Here is a 25,926-nt window from a genome sequence, read left to right on the forward strand (position 1 = left end):
TTTGCCAAAGGGCTACACAAGCATGGTGCTAACAGTGCTGTTCAGGACACAAATAAGAAGGGGTCTGCTTCCATTTGTGAGGAAGCATTCAGTCACATGACTGAATCAGGCCACACCTTCTGCAGTCTCTCTGTGTCCCTGGGGAGAGTTAATGGGTGGCACAGGCCTTGGGCTCTTAAGTAGCTGAGTTCCTCTGCCATTGCAGCTGCAGGCTAAGCCTGCCCCCTTCCCTGCAGCCTGGAGTTATAGCCAGACTCTCCTCAGGGCTTCCGACTCCTTGTGTGCAGGCTAGGTCACACGGTAGGGAACTCACCACACTCCAAAAACTATGAGAGCAAAAACACTTCCTCTTTGCTCTTTGGACCTGAAGACTCTTTTTCCTTCTAAGACCCTGCCATGCTGCGTATGGGATGGCGTAACAATCTCAGCACTCTGTTAAATGGGAGGTCTGTCCCCGTCTCCTCAGGGCCCCCAGTTATGCTGTCCATGCCTGAGATCTCTCCTGAGGAAGCTCTGCCTCCAGCCTGAAGGATTGTTCTCTGCCTCAAGCGGTGATGATGTTAAGTGTTAATAAAACTCCTCTGCTGCTGACTCCACCTCAGCTTCCTTTCCAGGAACCTGTAACACCCTTACTATTTATAGCAACTACCACACGGCTTGCCTCACACCTGGACAGGCTGGTGAGGAAACCCAGGAGTCCACCCCACACAAGCTTCGGCCCATGGGGAAGGGAGCCTCATTTTGGGCTGCACCCTTCTCCCACTCCCCATGTCTCAGCAAGCACACTGCAACTCTGTCAGCCTGAGTGAATACATCCTGCTCTGCTAACTCACAAACTACAGCAGCAATAGCACTGCAGCAGCTGGGAAAGTCTGTCATCTTTCCAGACAACTCTTGTCACACTTCTTTGTGCACTGAGGTGGGAGCGTGAGTGCTGCAGCCTGCAAGCGGAGGCCAGAGGACAGCCTTCGGGAATCTGTTCTCTCCTTTCGCCACATCCCAGTGTGGAACCCAGAGGCATCAGGCTGGTCAGCCACGGCCTTTTATTTCTTAAATCTTGGTCTTCAAGGTTAAAACCATCTTTCCATCTTTCAAACAAGAACTGCATGTTGGAAAACCAACTTTCTAATGTGATGGCAAAACCAGGGCTTCAACAAGATCTCCTATGGGAAGGTCTGGTCCCAAGAAATTCCTTTTCCCAAAGTCTGGCATTTAGACGAAAGCCAGCATTCCCTCAGGGACATGAAAAATTGCAGAGTGGCCCTGTGGAAGGAGATGAGGAGGGCAGGAGTGGTCACAGCCAGGGCTACCTAGGCTCTTACATTGCTCAGCAGTCCAAAGCTCGGAGTGGGAAACTCCTGAATTTGGGGGGATGAGGACACGAGTAAAGCACAGATGCCCCATTCCAGAGGCTCACATAAAGGATACTTGGGCAGGGCCTAAACATGTGCACTCCCAACAAGCGGAGGGCATGATGGGTGCTGCTTTGTGGGTGTGAAGGTGGGGTTGTCAGACTCTCACACTGAAGGTATTCCTACCTGTGGGGCCTTCAGAGTAACTCCATTAGTGACATCTGCAGGGGAGGAAGGCTCCTGAGGTAGGAGAGAGAAAGGGCCCCCACTTGTTGCATCCAAAATTAAGGCTGTTGGAGGAGTTTCGTGGGCCAGGGAGACACAGGAGGCGCTAAAAAATAGAACACTTTAAAACACGGTTGTATTACCACACCAACAACAAAATCCTTGCCTCATGTCCATTGGCAAAGAAACAGACGTCGAACACACACCAAGAGTAAATCAAAGGAATCCCTCAGGAAAACTTGGAGTCCAGAGATCTGCATATAACGCAACTAATACAGCCTGTTGGCCAAGTGCATTCCAGGCACCTGCTGGACTTAGATAGTTAAAACGGAAAGAAAATGTTAATTTTAAAGTAAGGCATGCAAAATAGAAAATTCTTGACACTTTCTTCGCCAAAAAAACATTGAGTTAATAAAATGAGATCCGTGTAAACATTCCTCTCTCTCTCTAGGAATGAAAATGAGAGAAGAAAAACGAATGTGTGTTGTTTCTTTGTTTCACAGGTAAAATGGCACTGTGCGGGAGGTCTCTGGAGTTCTAAGCATGCACACAGGGTTCATGGCTGAACCTTTTAATTATTTTTGAATCCACCGCAAAACCACACCCCTAAGAGCCCCAGAGAACACTAATTAGGTCTGATATCATAGCTCCAAGATAGATTGTTATTTTTGTGGTTTTTCAAAAGAAGAGATTAAAGGATTGGAACAAAGTGAGGACTCAGGATAGAACTTGGCAGACCTGCCCCCAAGGACCAGGCGTAACCATTTTCCCAGCAGCTGCCATGACATACATTGTGAGATTGTGGCGAAAACTGAGAAGAATTACTTAGTTGGATCATCTTTTTATTAAGATTTAAAAAAAATAGTTTGTGTGTTTATGTGTCTGTGTGTAAGAGTGCATGTGTGCGTTATGTGAAGGTATGCATGCACGTATGTATAAGCAGGAGCAAGAAAAGGACATCAGGAGTCCTTCTCTACCTCGTCTGTGTTTGAGGCAGGGTCTCTCCCTGAGCTTGGGGCTTGTGCCTTCTTGTCTGGGCTGGAAGCCAGCAAGCCCTAGCAGCTGTCTGTCACCTCAGAGCTGGGCTTGCCGGTGTGGGTGGGATGCCCAGCCCAGCTTGTTACATGGAGGCTGCAATCCAAACTCCGGTTGTTGTGCTTGCAAAACGGAGCCGACTCTCCAGCCCTGTGGCCCCGCTCTTTTTAGCATCCCACACTAAGCATCAGAGTCTTGCCTCACATTGCAGTTAAGCAGATGTTGAGGACCCCAAATCCCAAATGCTCCAAAACCTGAAACTTCTTGAAAACATTGTGATGCCCCAAGTGGAAAATTCTACTGGTGACAGATCACAATCTGAACAGAAGCACACCAGATGTATTGTATAAATTACCTACGACGTAAAAGCTGCACATCACATATAATTCATTTCATGCTTAGACTTGGGTCTCATCCCCAAGATACCTTATTATGCATTTTCAAATGCTCCCAAATTCAAAACAGTTATTCAAGCATTTCAGAGAAGGGATCACCAACTTGCATGAAGCTTCAGCCTTACATATATGACAATATTGTTCAGAGTACTGACAAGGAAGAAAGGAGGAAGACACGTTACCTTGAACTGGCAAGCGGCCCATAGCTGGCAATACAGTGGACTTGAGGTCTCAAATAGTCAGTTGAGAATTCTTCAATGGGTATAATACAAATGTGATACTGTTGAGCAAATAAGTAAAAACACATATAGTTATTAGCAAAAGGAATGGTTCCACCACACTCTTTTAAGGGCAGTTAGTAAGTGAAGAACTCATCCAGAAAATTTATATTATTTTAAAGTAGTGAAATTGCAGGATGACAGGATGTTGAACCTCCACAGGGGAGAAATGCCTCTTCTTGCTACACAGGATCGCTGACTATGCTGTTGCTGGAAATAAATAAACCAAAATCACAGGGAAGCTCAAGACCAGCTCTATTCAGTGGGTTTGATGCCTTTTTTATCTCTGATGAGGGATGATGCTCAATGCTGAGAGGGAGTAGTGGACAGTCAGAGAGCCTGTGGTTCAAAGACATGCCCGAATCTGGAGAGGCACCCGAGTTAGTACAAGATGTCTCAGCCCACTTCAGCTTTAAAGGATTTGTCTCTACAGCTAGTTTCCGAGAATCTCAGCTATCACAGCATCTTTTGTTGTGTTTGAAGTCAAAGTATGTTATCAGCCAAGTGGTTCAGTAGGAACAAGAAAAATGTGTGGAGATTCGCTAAGACTTGGGGTGTCTATGGGACTGAGGTGGACAATGCTCCTGCCTTTATGGAGCATCCATTTTAGTCAGCCTGACCCTCAATGACCTTGGGCTGTTTTTCAAAGGACAAATCCACACTTAAAACAAAACAAAACAAACAAAAAACAAAAAAACCTGAGTCTGTCCCAGGGAAATTTCTAAAGATGAAGAGGTTAGATTTGTGAAGGAAAACCATCATTTCACAATAATAATTTTTAAGGTCTTATTTTGAACTATTTCTTCAATTTGAGGTTTTGACTTACTGCTGCTGGTTAGGCACAAATATTTAAGGCACACACCCCAGGGCAGCAGCAGGAAGCTGCTTCACACTTGGGTGACCTTAAATTCCCTGAAATAGTCATGTGACTCTTACACATCAGCTAGATCCTACTGTAGAGCACAGCCCCACCATCGAATGGGTGGGTGAATGTCACTTAATCTGTCCCAGTTGGCATTTAAATCTTAAGAGCATATATCTAATTAACTGAATATAGGGATCGTCATATAACAAGTTGCAAAATTTAAGTATCTGGTAGAACTTTCTAAGAAACTATATTGGATAAGAAAATGGAACAGAAATTAAATGATAATAGTGTCATTTCTGTACCACATGCATAATAATAAAGTAGAAAAATATAATGTTAAAATGTTTTTGTTTATAATAACGATAAACAAAAATTAATGAAATGTGATTTTTTTTTGTAGGACGCATTCAAATTTGATGACTGAACTCTATGATGTGACATAAAGAAAGGCTCAAGATGAGAATGACAGTAAACTGTCAAAGCTGAATTTATATATACAATGCAACTGCAGCTCAAATTGTAATAAGCCTTTGAGAAATACAACGGGCTAGGTGGAGGCCTACCAGAAGGAAATGGGCCGTGTTCCCGGTGAGCTGAATGTCTGTATCTGCTAATAGCTCGTACACGGCCGTCCGACTCAGACTGTCAATCACCACGCTCCTGCACAGAATGCTGCGAGAGGAAACAGGGTTGTCTTAGCTTGGCATCTCCCTTGCCACGCACCTGACCCCTTCTCTGCTTTTCCTGTGACCCAGAGTCGATGCGGAGGGATGGGGTTATTGTGGGAGTGGGCTAGCTGTCATAGGAGCGATTCTGTTAGAAACACAGGCCCGTGAGCTTGCACCACAGGATGACTCAGCACAAAAGCTTCCCATTGGATGCTGACTCCCAGCTTCCGGAACACTGAGAAACCAGCTTCTTTTATATGTGCTATTCTATTCAAGAAGCACAAGGAGAACTTGGCTCACCATTTTTCTACAAATAAAGGAACATTTCTGCTGCAGCCCCTGCTGCTGTACCTCTTAGGGCCGTGGTCCCTGCTCCCTCTTTTCACCTGGATTGATAGAGGCCATCAGGAGAAGGTATCCTGGGCCTGTGATGGTGGATCTATTGGAAATTTACCAATATTCTTTGGTCCATTCATAATTTAAGTTGCCCACCAGCGACCTTCCCACACCCGTCAGTAGGCACAGCTTGCTTTACTAACATGGGGTCAGGGCAAGCCCATGTTAGTCTTCCAAAGCCAAGTCTGTTTTCTTCCTTAGTCCCTTTCCACTTCTACTTCTGGTTTCCACCTTCCACACCATCAGGTGAGAAACAAATTTGAAACTGTTCTTAAGAAGTCCCCATTTTGCAACATGGGATCAGACTCTGGTGGTAAGCCCATTAGGAAGCACGCTTAAGGACATTTCTTTTGGCTGCACATAAAATGGAGCTAGTAATAGGTTAAGACAATATGGCCATCCCTAATAAACACCTGAAATAATTTAGTCAAGGGTATCTGGGTAACAACTAAAGGGAGATAAAGTATAAAAAGAATCAGCAGAAGTGGGGTACCTGTATAAAAACTTAAGAGTCTGCACGTAAGGGTAAGAGCAGCATCGCTTTTGGACTGAAGAGTGACCCTCAGAACTAAATGCATTGATTCCCTTGTATTTAGTTTTATCGTTATCCTTTTAAGAATTCTTACTAAAGAACAAATGGCCATTGATTTATCCATTAAGGATTACCTCACGGTAGAGGAAAGAGTTGATTTATCACCACATTATTCTGAAAAGTGGTAACCCCATCACTTTCTTGCTGAGATGTTGTCTTTCTAACAAAGCGATCAGAAATCATTTGAGACGCGCAGCGGGTCGTTCAAACCTCAGCAGGAGACAGCGCAATACTGAGCCGGCCTGTCACTTAAAACAGGCCTTTATGGGAGAAGTAATTCCTCTATTTTTAGATTCTCACCCTTGTAGTCAGTTTGCTTTCACTTGAACCCTGTGACTGCTAAAGCATAAAGGAGGAAATACTTTGGCCAAGTGAAAACACACAGTGGGACTTTCCTGGGAGTGGCTAAGCGCAAAGCAGGTAATCACAGTGTAATATGATGCTGTCCGAGAAGCCTAAAGATGGGTTTGCTACAGACCTAGGTGCTGTTGTGTGCTAGAGGATCTAGAACATCATTCAACCTCCCTCAGTGCTAATCATAAAACCCGCATGGAATCCTGCAAGGCTCCTTTCTTTTTTTGGTTTTGTAAAGCTTCAGCTATGCCAGGTGTGATGGCACATGGCTGTAACCCTAGCACCCTGGACACTGAGGCAGGAGGATCATGCTGGGTTGCATAGCAAGACTCCGTCTTCCCAAAATATAAACTCCTCCAACTTGGTTGGAGATGTTCTTGGAGCTCTACTAGGTCCAACTAGAGAGTCATCAGAGTAACTGAATATTCCTCCGACCCCTAGCCAGCTCCTCTTAGATTCTGTGAAACAGCACCCAAGCCTGGGTCTAAAAGTTGACCTAGAGGTGGACAGAGGTTGAAGAAACCCTGTGGCCAATATACCTGGGATTCAGGCACACAGGCCCTACCCATAGGAGAGTGCACATCACAGTGGCACTGATGTGAGCGGTACATGAAACTCATACTTTCAGATAGTGGCAGATGGATCTAAGAAACTATGTCAGGCTCATCTCATGCCCTTAAAACTCACACGCAGAGCTGAGGACACAAGCTTAGAGAGTGAGGACATGACCCAGGGTTTGGTCCTCGGCACTGTGCACATACACAAATATGATTCCTCATTTGGGGGATCTTCAGGCCATAAACAAAGTCCTCAGAGACTTTAAGGATCACCGGGAGCATAACATTAGCTCAGCAAACATTTGATCAGGCCTCACAAGAATGCCTGTGTTCAGCTGTTAAAAGCTACTTTTGCATATATATATTTTATTTCACATCCAGGAAGATGGTCAGCTACTTCACATTATTTTGGGCTTGACACGTAGCAACATAAAAACCGGGGGATTACCTGTACTTGCAGCTGTATATGCTCACCTGGCCTGCCGAGGCAGACCCTGGGCTCCTCAGCCTCACACCCACCATGGAAAGCTGGTCCACCTCTGTGGCATACTCCAGCATGACCACATAGTGGCCCATCTGTGGGACCCGGAGGCGCAGGCGCAGCTCCACCTGCCAGAGAGGCCAAGCGGACAGGTGGTCAGCCACATGTGCAGTACACTGGAGATTACAGACACGGTGGCAAAGACAGAGATGACAGCCCAGAGAACTATCATGTCCACATAGGGGAACGTGTGGTCTTCCAGAGAGAACGCGGGGATAGAAACAGATGTTAAAGCCCGGAGGCCAGGGAAATGTGGCGCCATCATGTGTCTGGACCTTTGGAGCGCAGCCTGTGTTTTTATTTTCTAGGTCTGTCAATGCTGCATCTAAGGGCGTCTACGCCACTCAGGGATGCTTCGGCTGCTTGTTTCTTAGGGCAACAAACGCTGCTAATCTGGAAGTAGAAAGAAAGCCCCAGCAGACAGCAAGGGAGTGGAAACCTGCCTGAGGGCTTCTTAATCATTATTTCAAGAGAGAAATGTCAAATTATCCAAGTAAACTCATGAAAAGGCAGCACGCACCACCCCCTTTCCAGAGCGATGACGCTCGGCTTTAATACTCTCCAGCCCTGTTCTTTGGATGACATCCGTGCTTCCCTCTTTTGTTTTTAAGGGAAACTGTTAGAAAAGTCAGAATCGGGGTGCTCTTTGGCTGCTGTGACAGAGACCTCAGGGCCCGCAGAGCTGGACGTGTTTACTCTCTGACTTGCCCCGGTGTTAATCACGAGGCAGGAGCTCGTGGCCCAAAGTCGAGCTGACACTTGCAGTTCAATCTGGGACTTCTGACTTGGTGTTTGTGAACCCCACATCGAATGGGGACAACATCAGTGCCGCTCTCAGCACGTGTGAGGGTTACGTGAATGCGTGGAGAGCTCACCACTCTGTGTGACATGCAGGAAGTCCTACAGAAACATTGGTGGTTATAGTTGTAACTGGGTTGTTTTTGTCCTGACTTCACTAAGCAGCATTTTATCTCATGTTGTTTTATCTACCGTTAGATTCTCACTGGTGTGCGCACATGGAGGCTAGAGGTCAGCTATGGTATCATTCCTCAAAGGCTCTGTGTTGGAAGGTGAGGAGTGTGCTTGAGAGAGCTTCTTATTTGCCTGGGATTCACTGAAGAGGCTAGGTTGGCTGGCTGGTGCGCCCCAATAGCCTGCCTGTCTGTGCCCCCTCAGTATTGGTTTTTACAAGCACGTGCCAGCACAGCCAACTGTTTTCACATGGGTTCAGGAGGTTTGAACTCAGGTCCTCACGCTTTCAAGGCATGTGCTTTGCCAATTGAGCTACCATTCCAACCCTAGCACTTAAAATGCCTTTATCCTCTATACATTCATAGTTTAGAGGTTGCTCTCTAGCAACTTACAATAGAAATGAAAACTTTAAGCTCGGGAGAGGTTGGCGGTAAAGCACCAGTTGCACATGCGTGAAGACCAGAGTTGGGGTCCCCAACACCCACACAATGTCAGGTGGTTGTGGTGAGCTACCTAGGAAGACAGAGGCAGGAGACACCCAGAGTGGGCTGGCTAGCAAGACTAACCAGCTAAGCTCTGGGTTTGACTGAGGGACCCTGTCTTCTTGAATAAGGTGGGAATGTGACCTGTGGTGCTTCCTGGCATCAACCGTGGGCTTCTACATGCAGAGACACCCACATGTATACCTACAAACATGTATCCACACACATGTACACACATAACACATGCACACACACATGAAAATGGAAAATTAGTTTACTCTTCCTCTGTTGGATGATGTAACATTAAATGTTACATCACATATATGTGCGTACACACACACACACACACGCACACGCGCGCACACCCTTCTCCCGGTGTTTCTGTAAGATTCCTAAAAGGGGAACTACTTAAAGTGTGGGTGCACATTTGATGCCTGAGCCAAGAACTCCATCCATTCCTCACTGTGCACCCCATCTCAACCCCAGAAGCTCCAGCCCTGGCAAGCTCAATCCCCATCGAATTAAATGGCCCTCCTCCCAGCCTTCGGGGAATGCACACATACTATTCCCTAGAACAGCTCTGAGCCATGTAAATCCTGGACTCCACACTGACTTCTCTATCACTTATAGAGTGAAAGGCTTTCCTCAGGAAAATGTGCACTGGCCACACGCTTTTGACTCTGCTACACAGGAAAGTCCAGCCTTGCCCCAGCCCTGGTAGAGAAATCGCTACCAGCTTCTCTCCCCAGGGACCTCCAAATGAAGGGTTGTCTGTCTTACCGGACCACATAGCATGTACAGCCGAGTTCTCACTGGCTGTGACTTCTATCAGAACCCTCTCCTAAGTTTACTGTCATCCCACTATGAGTGCTGCGGACTGATTTCTGTCAGTCTCCAAGTGGGATCCCTAGTAAGGGGAACAGGGGCTGTCTCTGACAAGAACTCTGTGGCTGGCTCTTTGATCACCTCCCTCTGAGGGGTGTAGCTTTACCAGGCCACAGAGAAAGACAAAGCAGCCAGTCCTGATAGGCTAGGGTCAGATGGAAGAGGAGAAGGACCTTCCCTATCAGTGGACTTGGTGAAGGGCATGGGAGGAGAAAAAGGAGGAAGGGTAGGATTGGGAGGGGAAAAAGGAGGGGCTACAGATGGGTACAAAATGAATAAATCATAATAAATAAAAAAGGAAAAAAATACATTTGATGGTGAAACCAGTTCCTGATGAACTTGGGAAAATGGAAGTTTGGTCTGCCGATGGTGTTTTTTTTTTTTTTTTTTTTTTTTTTTTGATGGTGTTCTTTTTAAGGGGACCCAGCATCAAATGGACAGCATGGGGCTTCTCTTGGCTAGCTCCAAGTCTGGGTAAAGATATGGAGGGCAGCGTTATCAAGTCTACTGCTTATGCAAAGATAAGGGGGATAAACTACCATCTCTGATGTCAAATATTTTGGCCAGCAAGCACTACTAAATGCCTGCTGTGGCCAGTCCACCAGCCAGCTAGAGAGCATCCAGTAGAAAATAAGACAGACCTGAGTTCTACTCTCAGACTTTAATCACATAATTAGATAATTAGACAGCTACAGAATATGTTTCATGTGTGGTGAATTCTCTCAGAAAGTACCATGGAAAAATGTCAGGGGGAGAGCTGAACTAGTCAGGAAGATGTGTAGGAAGAGAAGGCTTCCCTGAAGAAGCAATGACTTAGCTGAGAATTGGAGGACAAGGGACAGAAAACATACCTGAAAAAAAGAAGAGCATCAGTCAGAGGGACACCCTATGGTAAGAGACACTACCACAACAGAGAATATTTTTAGGCCACATGTAATACAGTAGGTCCAAGAGACGGAAGGTAGACCAGATGGCCAAGGAACAGGGAGCGTGAGGTAGTACAATTGGAGGTAGGAGGGACAGTCTTATAGCACATGTTAAAATTTTTGTCTCTATCATAAGACAAAGTGTTATTGTAACACCTACACACACATTTGCGTGTACATACACAGCGCCTGTACATGCATGTGCATGTGTGTTCATGCGTGTAGGTCAGAAAACAATCTCAGGCATTGGTCCTTACCTTACCATCTGAGACAGTGTCTTTTGCTCTTTGCAACTGTGTGCACCAGGCTAGCTGGCCTGGAAGATTTAGGGGCTGGGGGAGGTTCCTGTCTCTACTTCCTATCTCACTGTAAAGACTGGGATTGCAGATGTCAGCTACACCTGGCTTTATGTGGCTACTGGAGATCTGAATTCAGCTCCTCGTGTTTATCTAATGAGTCACCTACCTGGTCCAATGATCAAGTATTTCTGCAGTGCAGGTGAGTTAATTAAGAGGCTACTACAGTGATATTCAAGCAGTATGATGGCACAGGATGAGACTCCTCTACCCCAGTGTGCGGGACCAGAGATGACCTCAAGTTTGAAGCCTGTCAGATTTTGAATACTTGTGTATGAAGAATGAGAACTGACACAGTTGGATGTGGGCTGTTACACTATGAGCTCTGCCCACGGTGGCCTTGTTATGGAGTCTTTACACAATGGGGCCTAGCCAGAGGAAATGAATCTCAGGAGGGCAGGCCCTGAGGTTTCCAGCACAACCTTACTTCCTGTACCATCTCTGCTTCTTGATTTACCCAAAGAGGAGAAAACAGCGTCAGTCTGCTGCAGCCGCAGCCATAGCTAACCGCTACTCATGTGGCCATGCATCCCTCGCCTTGGTGGACTGTTCCCCCAAAACAAAATCCAGAATGAGTCCTTTCTCTCTTAAGTTGCTTTGTGTTGAGAATTTGGTCACATCAACAGGAAAAGTAATTAACACTGGTAAATAACTTTAGGGGAGAGACTAAAGCTTAAATCAAAACTCTTGGGTTTCATACACAAGGCTAGTGAATCGTGAAACGGTGATAATAATATAAAAAGGATCCTTGCACAGGAAAGAAACTAAAATGTCTTCAGTACCTCTTCTAATTTGCAAATTTGAATTTCATCATGATATTTCTTTGCAAACATAAAAATAACCCATGATCTGTGTTGTTCCCTAGACATGTGTGATCATTGAGGTGTACTTGGTGCAGCTTAGAGATAACTTTATACTTAAGTTTAATTAATATAAGCTTATATGTCCTCAGCTGGACTTCCCTGCTGTCACATACATAAACACACATAATGTTCATTCTCACATGTTACATATATGTACATGTACGTATAAACATAGTATGGGCAGAAAGGAATGTGGTAAAGTTAATTTTATAATGGAGTAGAGGTAAAAATATTCAGTTATTATTATATTTAATTGTGTTTACTGATATTGTTTTACTTAGTACAATAAATATATTTTATAAATTAAAAATCTAATCAAATTGAAATGAAATGAAGAATCTAAGAAGTAATTTTGATATCTTTAGCTGTTACCTTTAAAACGTAAGGACAAGGATTATAAAGTGTCCAAGGATTATAAAGATTTCTTTATATTTTTTTATATTTTAGGAAGAATGAAAAGCTATAGATATTTTAAACTTTATACACTTTACCACCAAAGAAGTATTTTCTTCAAAAGTTAAAAATAGACAATACTAACAATAGGAAACAACAGAGGGCAGGAGGCTACTGTTCGGTATTTCATTTTGGGGTGCTGCCCTGTGTGTTCTCATTGTCGATATATTCTACAACGTGCTACCAGTTCACTCTTGGGCTTGCCCATGTGGCTCAGAGAACTCCAGCGAGAGACACGGTGACCCAGCAGGTCCTAACACATCCTCCTAGCTGTGAGGGAGACGCCCTGGGTTGGAGCAGTTCCAGGTTCCAGGCTCCACAAATTCAGCTGTTACAGAGTGTTCAGCCTACAGGGTTGGGCAGTGAGGAGCTGTGTGTCCTTATAAGGAGCTACAGGAGGCCTGGAAGGTTGAGTCTCATCCAGTTTTTAAGAAAGACTTTCGTGCGTCAGGTAAACAAAACGACCCTGTGATCATCGATGGACATTGCTGTATCTGGAAAGTACTCAAAGAAAACCTCAACCCAGCTCAGTGCGGAGGACAGTGTAGCCCCAGTTCAAATCAGAGAACTCAGCAGCTCTTAGCTCATCCCTCCGAGAAACCCTTCTGGCTCCCTGGGATTGGAGAAGCAATCCTCGGCTAAGCATTCAGCAGATACAAAGGAGAGGTAGCATCAGCTTTGACAGGAAAAGGTTGCCCCACCTCTCTTCCGCTGAGGTCCACCATGGCTGGATGTGCAGGAGTGGGCTGCCTCATTGCCAAGGGTCTCCGTTCCCCATCAAGCAGGAAGTGTCTGGCCTCACAAGCCAGGGTACAGGAGAATCTGGTCACTGGTAAATGCTGGTAAAGCAAACAACTTCAACGACAACAAAATGCAATCGTTACCATGTGAGTGTGACACAGAATGCTACAGAGCACTACAAGGACTCAGTGATGCCAGTCGCTGAGGCATCCTCGCATCATGCTTTCAACAGTCTTAGTAAATAGACATCAAAGCCATCGATCAGGCAGTAAGGTCTACCAGGAAGGGAAGAAAGGAAGGGCCGAGAACTTGCCTTCTATTTTAAGCTCCTCCCCTGACCTCCGCATGACCTTGAGATGACCTTTTGGGTGTGCAGCAGCATTCCCGCATTCGCAGGGTGGCCCGCTCCTAGGCATGCCACATGCTCAGAGAGACTTGTACTCAAGTAAGGCTCAGAACAAACCACAACGAAACTACCAGTCAGGCTGTCCTGTAACTGCTGGGGTTGTGAGGCTCACCCACCATCATGAGCCTTCATGTTCAAGAATGGGTCAGAGGAGTCTGGTGGCATCAAGGCTGCATACTCACTTGTCGTGGGGGGAACCGGTGTGGGTACACGGTTCTGTGACTGGCACTTGCAGGGCGAGCGCTTCGTAGTAGTCCCTGGGGAGCAGCACCAGGTAATCCTAGCAAGTGGAGGACACAGGGAGTATTAGCCTTCTTCCAGCGCGCCTGCTTCGGAGTGAGTAATGCCCCAGGGAAGTCCTGGCGACCTTCAACATCACATCAACTTCCTTCTTCTCCACCCTGACCCACCAGAACCCACAATGCACCTCCCCACCAGCTCCTCACACACTGGAGATCAGAGCCACAGGAAATGTGACTTTCTCTTCCAGGTTGTTCGTAAATCCTCCTCCCCGAAAAAAACTGATCAAAAGCAACGAACTGCATTCTTTCAAGGCTCTGCTGAGATGCTGGCTGCCTGCATCGCTACAGAATCAACTACTGACCAGCACTGCTCACGGGGCATGACGGCAAAAGTGAGGTTTTATGATGTCGGTGTCTCGGACTGGAGTGGCCTCACTGCCTGTCCTAGAAAAACTTTCAGCCAAGCATGGGGTGGAGCTTCAGGGGGTGCTGCAGGAGTATTGGGGGAAAGGTGGATGGACCTGGAGGGGACAGGAACTTCACAAGAAGACCAACAGAGACAGCTAACCCAGTCCCGTGGGGCTTACAGAGACTGAGACATCAACTAAGTACCATGCATGGTCAGGACCCAGGCCCCCCCCCCCGCACCTATGTGGCTGATGGTCTTCATACAGGGCGCCGGAGAGTGGAGGGTAGGGGTGGGGCTGTTTCTAACATGGACTCTATTGCCTGCTTTTAGATCACTTTCCCCCTGGCAGAGCTGCCTTGCCTGGCCTCAGGGGATGAGGATATGCTCAGTCTTGATGTGATTTGATGTGCTGGGGAGGGTTAATATGGGAGAGAGGGGAGCTCCCCTTTTCTGGGGGGAAGGGGAGAGGGAAGAGGAGAGGAGGGGAAGGGGGTACTGAGAGGAGATGAGGGAGAGGGCACCCTTGGATTGTAAAGTAAATAAACTGAAATTTTAAAAAATGAAAAAGAAAAAAAAACTCAAAAGAAATAAAGAAAAAAGAAAAGAAAAGAAAAAAAATTACAGGGCTCCTGTGTTCCCCTCAACATGCCAATGAAGCCTGCGGTAAAGGCAGCTAAGCTCTCAGCCACGGAGGGCTGACAGCGTGATCACAGTGATCGCAGGATCTGTGGTCCCCTCCACACATGTGCAGAGGCAAGGGGACAGGATGTTTCTCTCTAGCGAGAAACTCCTATGTGACCCATAAGGCATTTTCTTTCCTCAGGAAGAAATGTTTAGCAGGGGAAGAAGGGAGATTGTAACTTGGGGGACTCTAGGACCTTACCAGCTGAGTGGGTTTGAATTGTTCGAGAAGCCATTTTCCTGAGCTCGCCCTAACTGCTCATTACTCTGTGGTTCCAAAGACCAGTAAAGACGTATAGCACGTGCTCAGTGCTAATGGAATTATAATGGGGATATCGGCTGAGGGCATTAGGCATCTGTCTTAATCAGGGCTTCTATTGCTACAACAGAACACCATGACCAAGGGGCAACTTGGGGAGGGAAGGGTTTGCTTAGTCTATGCTTCCACATCACTGTTCATCCCCAAAGGAAGTCAGGACAGGAACTCAAACACTGGAGCCTGGAGGCAGGAGCTGGTGCAGAGGCCATGGAGGGTGCTGCTTACTGGCCTGCCCTCATGGCTTGCTCAGCCTGCTTTCTTATAGAACCCAGGACCACCATCGCAGAGATGGCAACAACTGCAATGGATTGGGCCCTCAGTGATCACTAATTGAGAAAATGTCATGTCTTACAGCAAGGTACTATGGAAGCATTTTTTTTTTGTCAGCTGAGGGTCCCTCCTGTCAGATAACTCTACCTTGCGTCAAGCTGACATAAAGCTAGCCAGAACAGCATCCCTGAAATCTAGGTAGCAATCTTATTTTCATCCACCTAGCTTTACACCCAATTACTGGCATCGATGGAATTTTCTTCTTCCCCACTTTCAATCTGCAAAGCATTCTTTGATTTATTTCTTCAAAGTTTTTCGCCAAGAAGACGAAAGGGCAAAAGGAAGGCACACACATCATGTTATTTTTTGTAAGACACTTGTATTTGGAAAGAACACATAAAGATAATTCTATTCCTATTGTTCAGGAGAAGCAATGGAGGCAGGCTTCGAGCTAAGCCACCTGCCTAAAAAGGACCAGCTTTGTTTCCCGCCTAAAGCACATGACCTCCAGCTGGTATTGAAGATACGATATCAATGACCTTGCTACAAGTTATGACAAGCCTGAGGCGTGGACAGAGGAGCCTCTCATTGCTCCTCTGGCTTTTCCTGGACTAGCTCAGGAACAGGACAGTTCATAGACCTCAGCACTCAGAACTCTGTCTTACCAGAAGGATTCCTTCCACCTGGACGCAAGCAATCCATGTCCCTGGCATCATGGAGAACGGGTCTGCGAAGCCATTTCCAGGGACTGTGACAAAGGCTGGCTCCTTACTCGGGGGAAAGGTGATCTCTTTGCTCTGAGAAGCATCTATCAGAAATACAAGTAACACTTAAAGACATCTTCCTGGATGCCAGTGCTAACATCTTATACAGTTTAACCTTCACTATTTGGTTTACAGCTGGAAAAGCTTAAGGGAGCAGAGCAAGCATGGGTTCTGGTCACGTTTATTGATCTTACTTTTTAAAATGGTCTGTACACATATGTGTGTGTATAAAATAGACATTAGAGAGGCAAGCTTGGAAACACTCAGAGGCGCTCCTGCTGCCATGAGGGCCACAGCGAGCAAGCAGACAGGTGGGTCCTACTACACTCAGCAAGTGTGTGGTGGAGAGATGGGAGAAGAGAGTCAGAGCAGCTGCACAGTGTGAAGAGAGGAGGGGCTGGAGCATGAGGTGGAGGGGAGCAGCCTGACATGAGTAGCCTGTGCTGCCACCTGTAGCCATGGTGAGGTTCCGGCCCATGCTGACACTGAGGGCCATGTCTGGGTTGGTGGTCCTGAAGCAGCAGGGGTCTGTGTTGATGTCTGGGGCCCGTGTTCCCACCAAAGGCCATGCAGAGATCCCTGGTCTATGATGCCACCCGGGACCATGGTGATGTCCAAGAGCTGTGCACAGCTGGGCAGTGTGGGAGAGCTGGCCCTGAGGGCACAAGAGCTGAAGAGCTGGCCCTGCCCCTTTCCAGCTACAGCGCACTCAGGAGCGCAGCCCACACCGCACCTAGGCAGCACAGTAGAGCTGGCTCTGGTAGCCTGAGTGAGAGAGCTGGCCCACCCCTAGCCAGGGCAGTGCTGGGGCTGGAGACATGGGTACAGGAGAACTGGTGGGCTGAACAACTCAGCCACCCCCCAAACCCCACCCTGGGGCCAGATCCAGGGCCCTATGGTAGCCTATCCCAACACCTACCCCACCTATGAACTGCTGGAGCATGTAAAGGGGTGGGCCCTGCTGTAGGGCCCTGCTGTAGGATCTCCGTGACAGGGCAACAACAGCTTATAGTGTAGCAGTCCCCGTGAGGTTCCAGTGTTGATTATGTAGCTGAAGCCGGAGGCCTCAAAGCAGACCAGGGACTCATTACAATGGACATTTGCAAGTAAAGCTGTGTGGACAGAGGGTTCACCGTGTGACACTGAGATATACCAGGGCTTCCACAGAGATGCTTTGCTTTTGTTTTTCTTTGCAGGGGAGGTTGCAAGGGCAGGGGGCAGGTTTGGAGAGACAAGGAGATGAGTGGGATTGGGGGACATGATGTGGAATTCACAAAGAATCACTGAAAAGTTGAAGAATTACACGCGCTGGCAGGATGGGTCAAGGATTACGAGTTGTTGCTGCTCTTGCGGAGGACAGAAGTTTGGTTTTTCAGCAGCCACACAGAGCAGTTCACAACCCCAGCGCCAGGGAATCTGACGCCCTCTTTCGGCCTCCACAGATACTGGTGTGCATACAGACACACATATATTAGTAAAAAAATAAAATCACCAGAAAGAAATTTTTTAAAAGCAGACATTGATAAATTGTTAGCAGTGGCTGTCTATTGGGGTTTTAATTTTTCAGGTTTATTAAATACATAAGTATATATATTACATATATATATGCATATGTGTATGTATGTATTGGGATGGGCTTGGAGTCTATAGACTCTGTCTCCAAAGACCAGCTGGGCACCTGGGCAGCTTGGCCTCTCTGTCCACAAGGCTCTTGTGTGTGAGGCCACAGATGCTGAGGTTCCTCTGTGAAAGGGAGGTCACCAGAGCTCTCTAGTGGCTTAGCCTCCAACCACATGCATGCTTGGCTGATCCAAATGGGAATCACACTATTACTTTCTTTACTTCCAACTCTGTCGTGGATGTGAAATAACATCGTTTAACATCCTGCTACCAAGTCAAGTTTTCATTAGCATTGTTCTGAGTCCTCCTGGGATTCCAAATGATTTCTTGAGTCTGTTTCTGGGATGGGCTGAAGCCCTCATTCCTGGGAGGATGGGTGTCCAGGCCTTGCCTCTGACTGAGAGCACATCCTCTGCTCTCAGGAAGGCCTCTCCCCTGAAGGAAGCTTGCAGGTCCCTGGGACTCTCCTGGGCTTCCTATTATCTGTCTTTCATTTCAACACTCCAACCCTCCTCCATTTTTCCTTGATTGAAACCATGGGAGAATTAAGGGCAAAAGGCCAACAGTCCCCAAGTAACACCAAACACTGGCACCCACTTCCTCACGAGTGAGCTATATAGATGTGTTTTTGATCATTAAAGATTATCATGACCCTGGGATTGGGGTATAGCCAACATCTGAGCATTGTTATGTTAAATTTTTAAATCACAATTGATGATAATTCAACAGCAAAAGTTAAAAAAGCACAAAGTAAAGAGAAAGTGATGGTGACAACAAGAGAGCTGTCCAGTCAGATCTTGTCTCAGGCCTAATGTTTTCTAAGGATGATGAACTTTATGGAAACAAAAGGTTTTCTTGCTCTACTGATTCTTTCCCAATGGAAAGGAGATGAGGCCATGTTAGAGGCTCATGCCCATCCATCCAGCACGGGAGGGAAGGCTACTCTGTGTTACGTGAGACACTGTCTCTAAAAAGCAAAACTGCAACAAAAATAAGAAAATAGACTTGAAGCCAGGTGTGGGAGTGCAGGTCTTCAACCCCAGCAGAGGCAGAGGCAGGCAGATCTCTGTGAGTTCAAGGCCAGCCTGGTCTAAAAATGAGTCCAGGACAGCAAAGGCTACACAGAGAAACCCTGTCTCAAAAAAACAAAACAAAACAAAATAAAACAAAAACAAAAACAAAAAAAACAAAAAAAAACAACCAAACAACAAAACAAAACAAAAACAAAGAAGAGGAGGAGGAAGAGGAGGAGAGAGGCCTGAGACCACCTACCTGATTTTGCCCAGGATGGGTAAACAGTGATGCGGCCAGATACGTCTTTCATCCCAGGGTTGATGTATCTCAGAATAATTCGGAACAAGGAGAGATTTGACTTCCTCACAGCCAATCTTATGCTGACTTCATTCTGAAAAGTACCCCAAATAACATGAAGTGTAGAAGAGAAAAGTAACTGCAGAGAAATGCCAGCACACCATGACTTCATTTTAGTTTCCCCATTAGATCTGTAATACACACACACACACACACACACACACTCAGTAAGTACAAGTAACTAGGTAGAAATAGACAGGCCTAACAAGAAAGCAGAGTCACTTACAATCCAGCTGCAGTAGAGTACACTCCCTAACCAACTAGGGTTCTCTTGACAATTTTTGTAACCAGACAGACAGAATGGAATATTAGGTGGACTAGTTTAAGAGGGTCACAGTGACAGAAGCAACCACCTCTGGCCAGGAAAAACCAAAGGCAGAAGAGAGAGAAGGAAAGGAAAGCGTGTCGTTTCGCCCCACCACTCAACAGAGAGGCCCCTGCAAGCCCTGCTTCTCATGCATGGCACCTCAATGGCTGCAGACAGTCACAGTCAGGAAGCAAAGGTGAAGGACCCAAAACACATCTGTGATAATAACCTACATGCCACTAAGTTCGCCTCTTTTGCCTTAGAAAGTTTTATTTCAAGCTTTTATCTAAAAACGGTGTAAGCTTTTGAACTAGAAGAGGGCTCTTGAGTGTCCCCAAGCTCTGGGCTCTCACAGTGCTCTGTGAGAATTGATAACACAAGTGCATTATCATTTATTTATTCAGGTTTATATAGTGCATGCTTCTAAGCATTTTGCCTGCATATATGCCTGTGCATGAAGGTCAAAAGAGGGTATCGGATCCCTTGGAATCGGATCCCTTGGAATCGGTCAGGTGTTCTTGTGAGCCACCATGTGGATGCTGGACCGAACCCAGGTCCCCTGCAAGAGCAGCACGTGCCCATCACCGCCATGCTATCTCTCCAGCCTCGAGTAAAAGTTATTTTTATTCGGAACCACAAACCACATGTCCAGGTCTAGCTGTGGTCCAGGGGAGGCTCACAGGCGTGGGAATTCCTATACCACAGTCCTTCACATCCGTCTCCCAGCTGCTTTTGTTTCAATGGAGAGGACATGTGTTGAGTGAGACACGGAGACAACTAAGGATAAGGTCCAGAGCCGTGAGTGATGTCCATGCAGGAATTCCCACCAGCCCTAAAGATTTGATTGAGTTCATTTTTCAGTGTTGATACCAACCGGGAAATAAATGTGAAATGATGAATTAAAAGAATAAAATAAGTGTCCATGCAAGGGACAGGTCCTCTGACCCAAAGACTTCCTCACAGAGAACATGGTTAGAAATGAATGCCTTTGGGTCAACCAAATATTCTGTCAAACTTCAAACACCTGTGAGAACACCCAGACTGGGCCCAGTGCCAGCCGCTTCTTATTGGGACTTGAGAGAATCCACCATATTGTTCATATTTTATGAACAATGAAGATCTTCACTAAAGGAACCGAGCTGGGACTGATGCAGCTAAGGGCTTGCAGAAAATGTGAATCTGGTTCTCAGCACCCACGTTCTGCGGCTCACAACCCCCTGCGGCTCATGCCCTCCTCTGGGCTCTGGTACCTGCGCCCACACATGTCATACCTCCCCACAACATACACATAACATATAATGAGTCTTTTTAACAAGCCTCGTGTGGTGGTGTAGGCCCTTAACCCAGGCACTTAGAGGCAAAGGCAGGTGGAGAGCTATGAATTAAAGGTCAATCTGATCTGCATAATGAACCCCAGGTTAACTAGGGCTGAAGAGTGCAACCCCATCTCAGAAAGAAGAGAAAGGAACTGAATTGGTGTGTGTAGGCAGAACAGGGGAAATGTGGGGTGTCTTGCAGTCCTGTTTGGTGAAGGCAGCTTCACTGGGGAGAATTTGGCAAGGCAAAAACATGATTAAGGTCAACCTTCGGACTGATCCAGATTCCCTATCTAGTTCCCATCTACCAAGCACAAGTCCTGAGAGACCCTGGCTATCAGCTCATCTCTCTCTGATTTTATCTACCTAAAAGCAGCTTGAGGAAAACAGCCTCAAGGAGAAGTTCTGAGGATAAAAACTGCTTAATGACTCTACACGTTTGGCTATAAATATTGCATTAAGTCCTACAGGTAAACAAATAATGTACACATTCCTTACTCTGCCGTGAAGGCAGGATAGATGGGTGCAGCAGAGATGAGTGTAGGAAAGGAGACAGAAAAGCTAAACACCACTGAAGCGCATCCTTTACAGAGCAATTCAGGATTTTAAAAGGCACCGCCCCAAGGCCCCAACATCAAGCAGGGAGATGTGAGGCATGACTGTTCCTATGGCATTTAGGAGGCTGAAGCAGCAGGACTGAGAGCGTAGACCACCATGAACCCCAGCTGGGACTCTGTTAAAGGGAGGAGGGAGGAGAGGGAAAGAGAGGGGTGGAAGAGGTGAAGGGAAGGGGCAAGGGAAGGAGAAGCATGCTAGCCATTTTGGAAGTCTACACAACACAGCATCTTCCACAAACAGCATTAAAGAAAAATGCCCTCTGGGTTTTAATATAGTCTAATACCGCTTAAGAAATTTCCTTCTATCTATGAAAAGCCTCTAGAGACAAATACTATCTTTCTTCATTTTTTTTTTCATTTTCTGATTTAGTGGCCAAATTAAAGTAGCAATGTACTGTGAAATCAAAGCACATGCTTATTAGTTAAAATCTTGCCCTATTCTAGATTCCAAGCCTGGCCTCCAAGCCAGTACTCTGGAGAAAATGAGTCCTTGTAGGGAAATTTTAATCCAGCAACATGGCTACTCTGCTGGAATAAAGATACACCTTTCATCCCAGGAGACAGAGGCAAGCGGATCTCTGAGTTCAAGGCCAGCCTGGTATAAAGCCAGTTTCAGGTAAAGAAACTCTTGGGTCCAGGCATGGTGGTACACAGCTTTAGTCCCATCACTTAAGAGACACGGCAGGCAGATCTCTGGGTTCTGTTCAGGCAGTTTGATTGAGAGTGAGCTGAGAGGCAGTGCAGTGGATTTCGGCTCGTGGTAGCGCAGTTCAGGGGATTCGGAGGCAGTTTTATTGGGAGCATTTTTAGACACAGGTTGAAAAGAGGACAAACTAGACACAGGTATGGACAGAATGAGCCAGAGAATGAGGGGGATCCAGAAGATTAGAACAGATTGCTAGAGTTAGTTTGAGGACAAGCAGAGCAATTCAGTCAGAGGCTGGGAGAAGCCAGATTGAATCAGTCAGCTAGGAGAGGAGTTTGAGCCAGAACAGCTGAGTTGAACCAGCCAGCCAGAGTTCAGAAAGAACTAGAAAGGGTGAGCTGTAAGTAGTAAGTCTCAGAGGCTGAAAACATTCTATGCTTAGATTAGATTGGATGGAGGCTAGAGGCTTCCAGGACTAGGTCTAGGTTAGCAGATGGGGGAAATACAGGTCTCCCGCAATGAGCTGTGGTCCTCTGACTATCTACCTGGACTGCGGTCATTGGGACATATCCTCTCCAGCTAAACTCAGGGAATACCAGGGGATCAAATCCAAACCGCAGATCTCTTCCACTGGGTCCAGTGCCATCTTCAGCCTCATGCTTCATGTGGTGCAGATCCGGGAAATAGTAGTAATTTTCAGGCCTTTATACATCACAAGGAAACGGACACAAGAAGTTAGGCTTGTCGGTGATCTGAATGTCCTTTTTTAAATAGAGGCTGCTGAAGGAATGCTGCCAACTAAGCCCATCTAATAAGAACAGAGGAAAGTTGTCGCCCATTCTTGCTCTAAACAATTGCTTTCATTCAGAGAAATGTTGGCACAGAGTGCATCCATCACCTGCCCATCCGAAGCCCTAAATCGAGGAAGTCACCTAGCACAACAGAACCCTGTTGTGTTTTAATGGCTGCCAACAACTAATAAAATCAAATAGACGCTCTGTCACTCAGTCCTTCACACTCTCACACTCACATAGGTATGTGGCAGGCACTGTTGCTAAGCATCGTAATATAATACTGTATGTTAGACACGTGTACTTTTTATTATACTTTCATTGTTTTTGCGTGTGGGTGCACGTGTGTGTGTGCACCCATGCTCACAGACAAGCGTGTGGAGGTCAGAAGACAGCCTGCTAGGGTTGGTTTTCTCCTCCCACTGTGTGGGCCCTGAGGATTAAACTTGGGTGGCTGGGCTTGGCAACAGGCACCTTTACAGGCTGAGACATTTATAGGCTAATGGATGGGTTCCTTTGACAAGTCCAATTGTGGCAGTCACAGAAAAAGCTAAAAAAAAAAAAAAAAAACAAAAAAAAAAACAATGCCATGTGGTCCACACTCAAACTACTCAAGAGTTCTTCAAACCAATATTCATGCTGATCTGGTGAGAAGCAGAAACGCTTAGTGGACTGAAAGACATAAAGATCAGTCAATGGGAATGAAAGCCATGCCCTGTACCCTGACCACAGTGAGGAATGCTTGTATTCCATCACAGGATTTACAAAGATCCATAGGAGCGCTTGTCCCCAGAGCCTCAGCAATTCCTCCAGAAATCCATTCTAAAGAACGGATGCAAACATGCTCCGAACAGTGACAAATTGGAAGCAACATGAGTGAACCAAAATTACAAAGGAAATAAATTATAAAATATTTTATAGGCATATAGGTATTTGAGGACTTTTTAATGTATTAAGAAATGCTTGTGGTTATACAATTGAAGAAACTGATTTATGAATTTGCAAGAAAATGCTAAATTTTATTTGTAAGCAAAATTATACCAAAAATCTCCTACAAGATGACCTTACCGTGGGACAGTGAGGATTTTTCTTTGCCTTTTTATTTGAATGAGTTTATTGAAATTTCTAAAATGAATATATGTTTATGAACACAACAATTAGTTAGGAAACACACTGAATGACTTCAAAACCTATAATGAATGTTTGGGAATATTTAGGACACAAGGTCTGTGCCTCTGGACAGAGTGGCTCCGCCACCCCACATTGCCGGCTTAACACACTTTATTGCAGTTTTCGTTGACTATCGTCAGAAAGGGTGTATTCTAAATTTCAACATATAGTCCTGTCTGCTAAAATGAGAAAAGTCAGTGTCTTTATCTGCAGATAGGTAAGGAATGTGGTTCTGCTGGGTTGTATTATTTTGTCCTGTGCTTCTGCATGTGCCTTCTGCCGGAATGCCCAGCCGCAAGGACCAGTGACAGAGAGTGAGGAAGAGCACAGCCGGGCGGCCCTGACATTTAGAAGCCAGTGTTGGAGACAGCGGGGGTGGGGTGGGGGGGACAGTCCCAGCCAACAGCGTTCAGAAAGAACTGCCTCAAAGAATGTTTTGGTTGATCTGTGATGAAGCGGGTAAAGAAGGCGTCTGAGACTTTGAGAACTTTGACTTTCACACAGCTTCAGCATGTGACTGAGAGCCAAAGAGTTCGGAATTCAATTTCTCCTCCTTCCACGGAAGAAACGCGTACAGTAGGATCATCACACCCAGAGACACGTGAGCTCATATACCTGCCCTGCCCCGATTTGCCCCTCCTGCTCTGTTCCTGGCTTCCTTTCTAGTTGCCTCTGTTTCAAAACATTCCCCACCCACCTCATTCTAATTCACCTGACTGCTCCGCTCCCTCACTCCAGGGACACAAACAGGAACTGAGTGGCATTGGTCCAGAAGCCTGGGCAGCTGTGGGGTGCCCCCTGATTCTTTCCTCCCAGAACAGAGCTGGCTCTGTGTTTGGCCGCTCTGTGCTGTGGCTTATAGAGCTGCTTCAGCTCCCAGCAGGCGCAGTGTGCACTGTTTTGTTTTTTTGTTTTTGTTTTTTAAAAACGATCGATTGATTGATTTTACTGGCTTCTTCCACCTGTTCACTTCAAGCCTGAGGACTTTGGGGGGCAGGGGGTTTTGTATCTCCTATTCTAATTAGCTCACAGTCACATGCCCGGGGTCCAACTACATTGGCAGCTTCATCTACCTCCTTAGGATTGTAGGAATCCTACAATCAGGAGACCAAGATGGCCTCGGTGACATGCGTGCGTAGAGAAACTCCCCGAAGACTCACCTCTGGCACTCTTTCCCCACAACGTGCTCTCGGCACTGGCACACTCCCGAAGGCCCACTACACATGGTGGTGAGCGCTCCACCGATGTCACACTGACACCCTAGAAGTCAGGAAACAGCTGGGGTTACTACCGAACTATCTCCCCGACAGATGTTTCCCTCCCATGAGAAGACAGCTGTGATGGTCCCAGCACTGCGGTGGGCTGCTTTCTTCCCTCTGCCCTCTCTTATATCAGGCATGGCTGTCCCAAACAAGGGTGGCCTGTCCCCTCAAAGGTCTGCCGCTAATTTCAGGATGTGTGACTACAAGCCAGCGGGTGGGTAGGCTGCTGTCCAGGGAAGGTAATAGTAGCCCAGTATCTGGGAAGAGGGATCAGTCAGTGAAGTGCTTCCCACACAGACGTGGAAAGAGTGACAGCACACACCTGTACTCTCACAGCTGAGGGTGCAGAGACAGGAGGATACCTGGGACCTACTGATTCGGGCTAGCCAAACTAGCAAGCTCTGGGTTCGGTACAGACCCTGACTCAAAAATAAAGTGGAGCTCAACTGAGTGGTACCTGACTTGAACCTCTGGCCCTGTACACAGAGGCACACACACACATGAACATGAACACACACAGAAACCAGAACTGCTGTAAAGTATGTACATAAGAAGTAGCCTTATGGGCCACCCTCTTCTGAAATTTCATTATTTAACACAGCCCTATATCTAAGTATCTGGCTTTTTAGATAACATAAAGCAGAGCTTTAAGGTGACTGACTGACTGACTGACTGACTGACTGACTCACTCACTCACTCACTCACTCTTGGTCTTAGTCAATATTAGCACATGCCCTCCATCCCACAGATACACAGTTTAGAAACGACCCAGCAGTGCTCTGGTGGAAGAGAACCG

General features: G+C 46.4%; 1 protein-coding gene across 1 annotated transcript in view; it reads right to left on the reverse strand.

The window, feature by feature from the left end:
* The window catches only part of Lama3 (laminin subunit alpha 3), a 207,665-nt gene that overhangs the window by 94,320 nt on the left and 87,419 nt on the right, over positions 1 to 25,926 (reverse strand). The window contains exons 18-27 of the mRNA XM_021645417.2: positions 25,029 to 25,128; positions 22,453 to 22,609; positions 18,923 to 19,055; positions 15,932 to 16,074; positions 13,528 to 13,625; positions 12,900 to 13,053; positions 7,169 to 7,329; positions 4,717 to 4,825; positions 3,190 to 3,287; positions 1,539 to 1,683 (exon numbers count right to left, since the gene is read on the reverse strand). Coding sequence (XP_021501092.2) covers positions 1,539 to 1,683; positions 3,190 to 3,287; positions 4,717 to 4,825; positions 7,169 to 7,329; positions 12,900 to 13,053; positions 13,528 to 13,625; positions 15,932 to 16,074; positions 18,923 to 19,055; positions 22,453 to 22,609; positions 25,029 to 25,128 — 1,298 coding nt within the window. The remainder of the gene's footprint in view (positions 1 to 1,538; positions 1,684 to 3,189; positions 3,288 to 4,716; positions 4,826 to 7,168; positions 7,330 to 12,899; positions 13,054 to 13,527; positions 13,626 to 15,931; positions 16,075 to 18,922; positions 19,056 to 22,452; positions 22,610 to 25,028; positions 25,129 to 25,926) is intronic.

The sequence above is a fragment of the Meriones unguiculatus genome, chromosome 2 (genome assembly GCF_030254825.1).
Source record: "Meriones unguiculatus strain TT.TT164.6M chromosome 2, Bangor_MerUng_6.1, whole genome shotgun sequence".
Taxonomy (NCBI): domain Eukaryota; kingdom Metazoa; phylum Chordata; class Mammalia; order Rodentia; family Muridae; genus Meriones; species Meriones unguiculatus.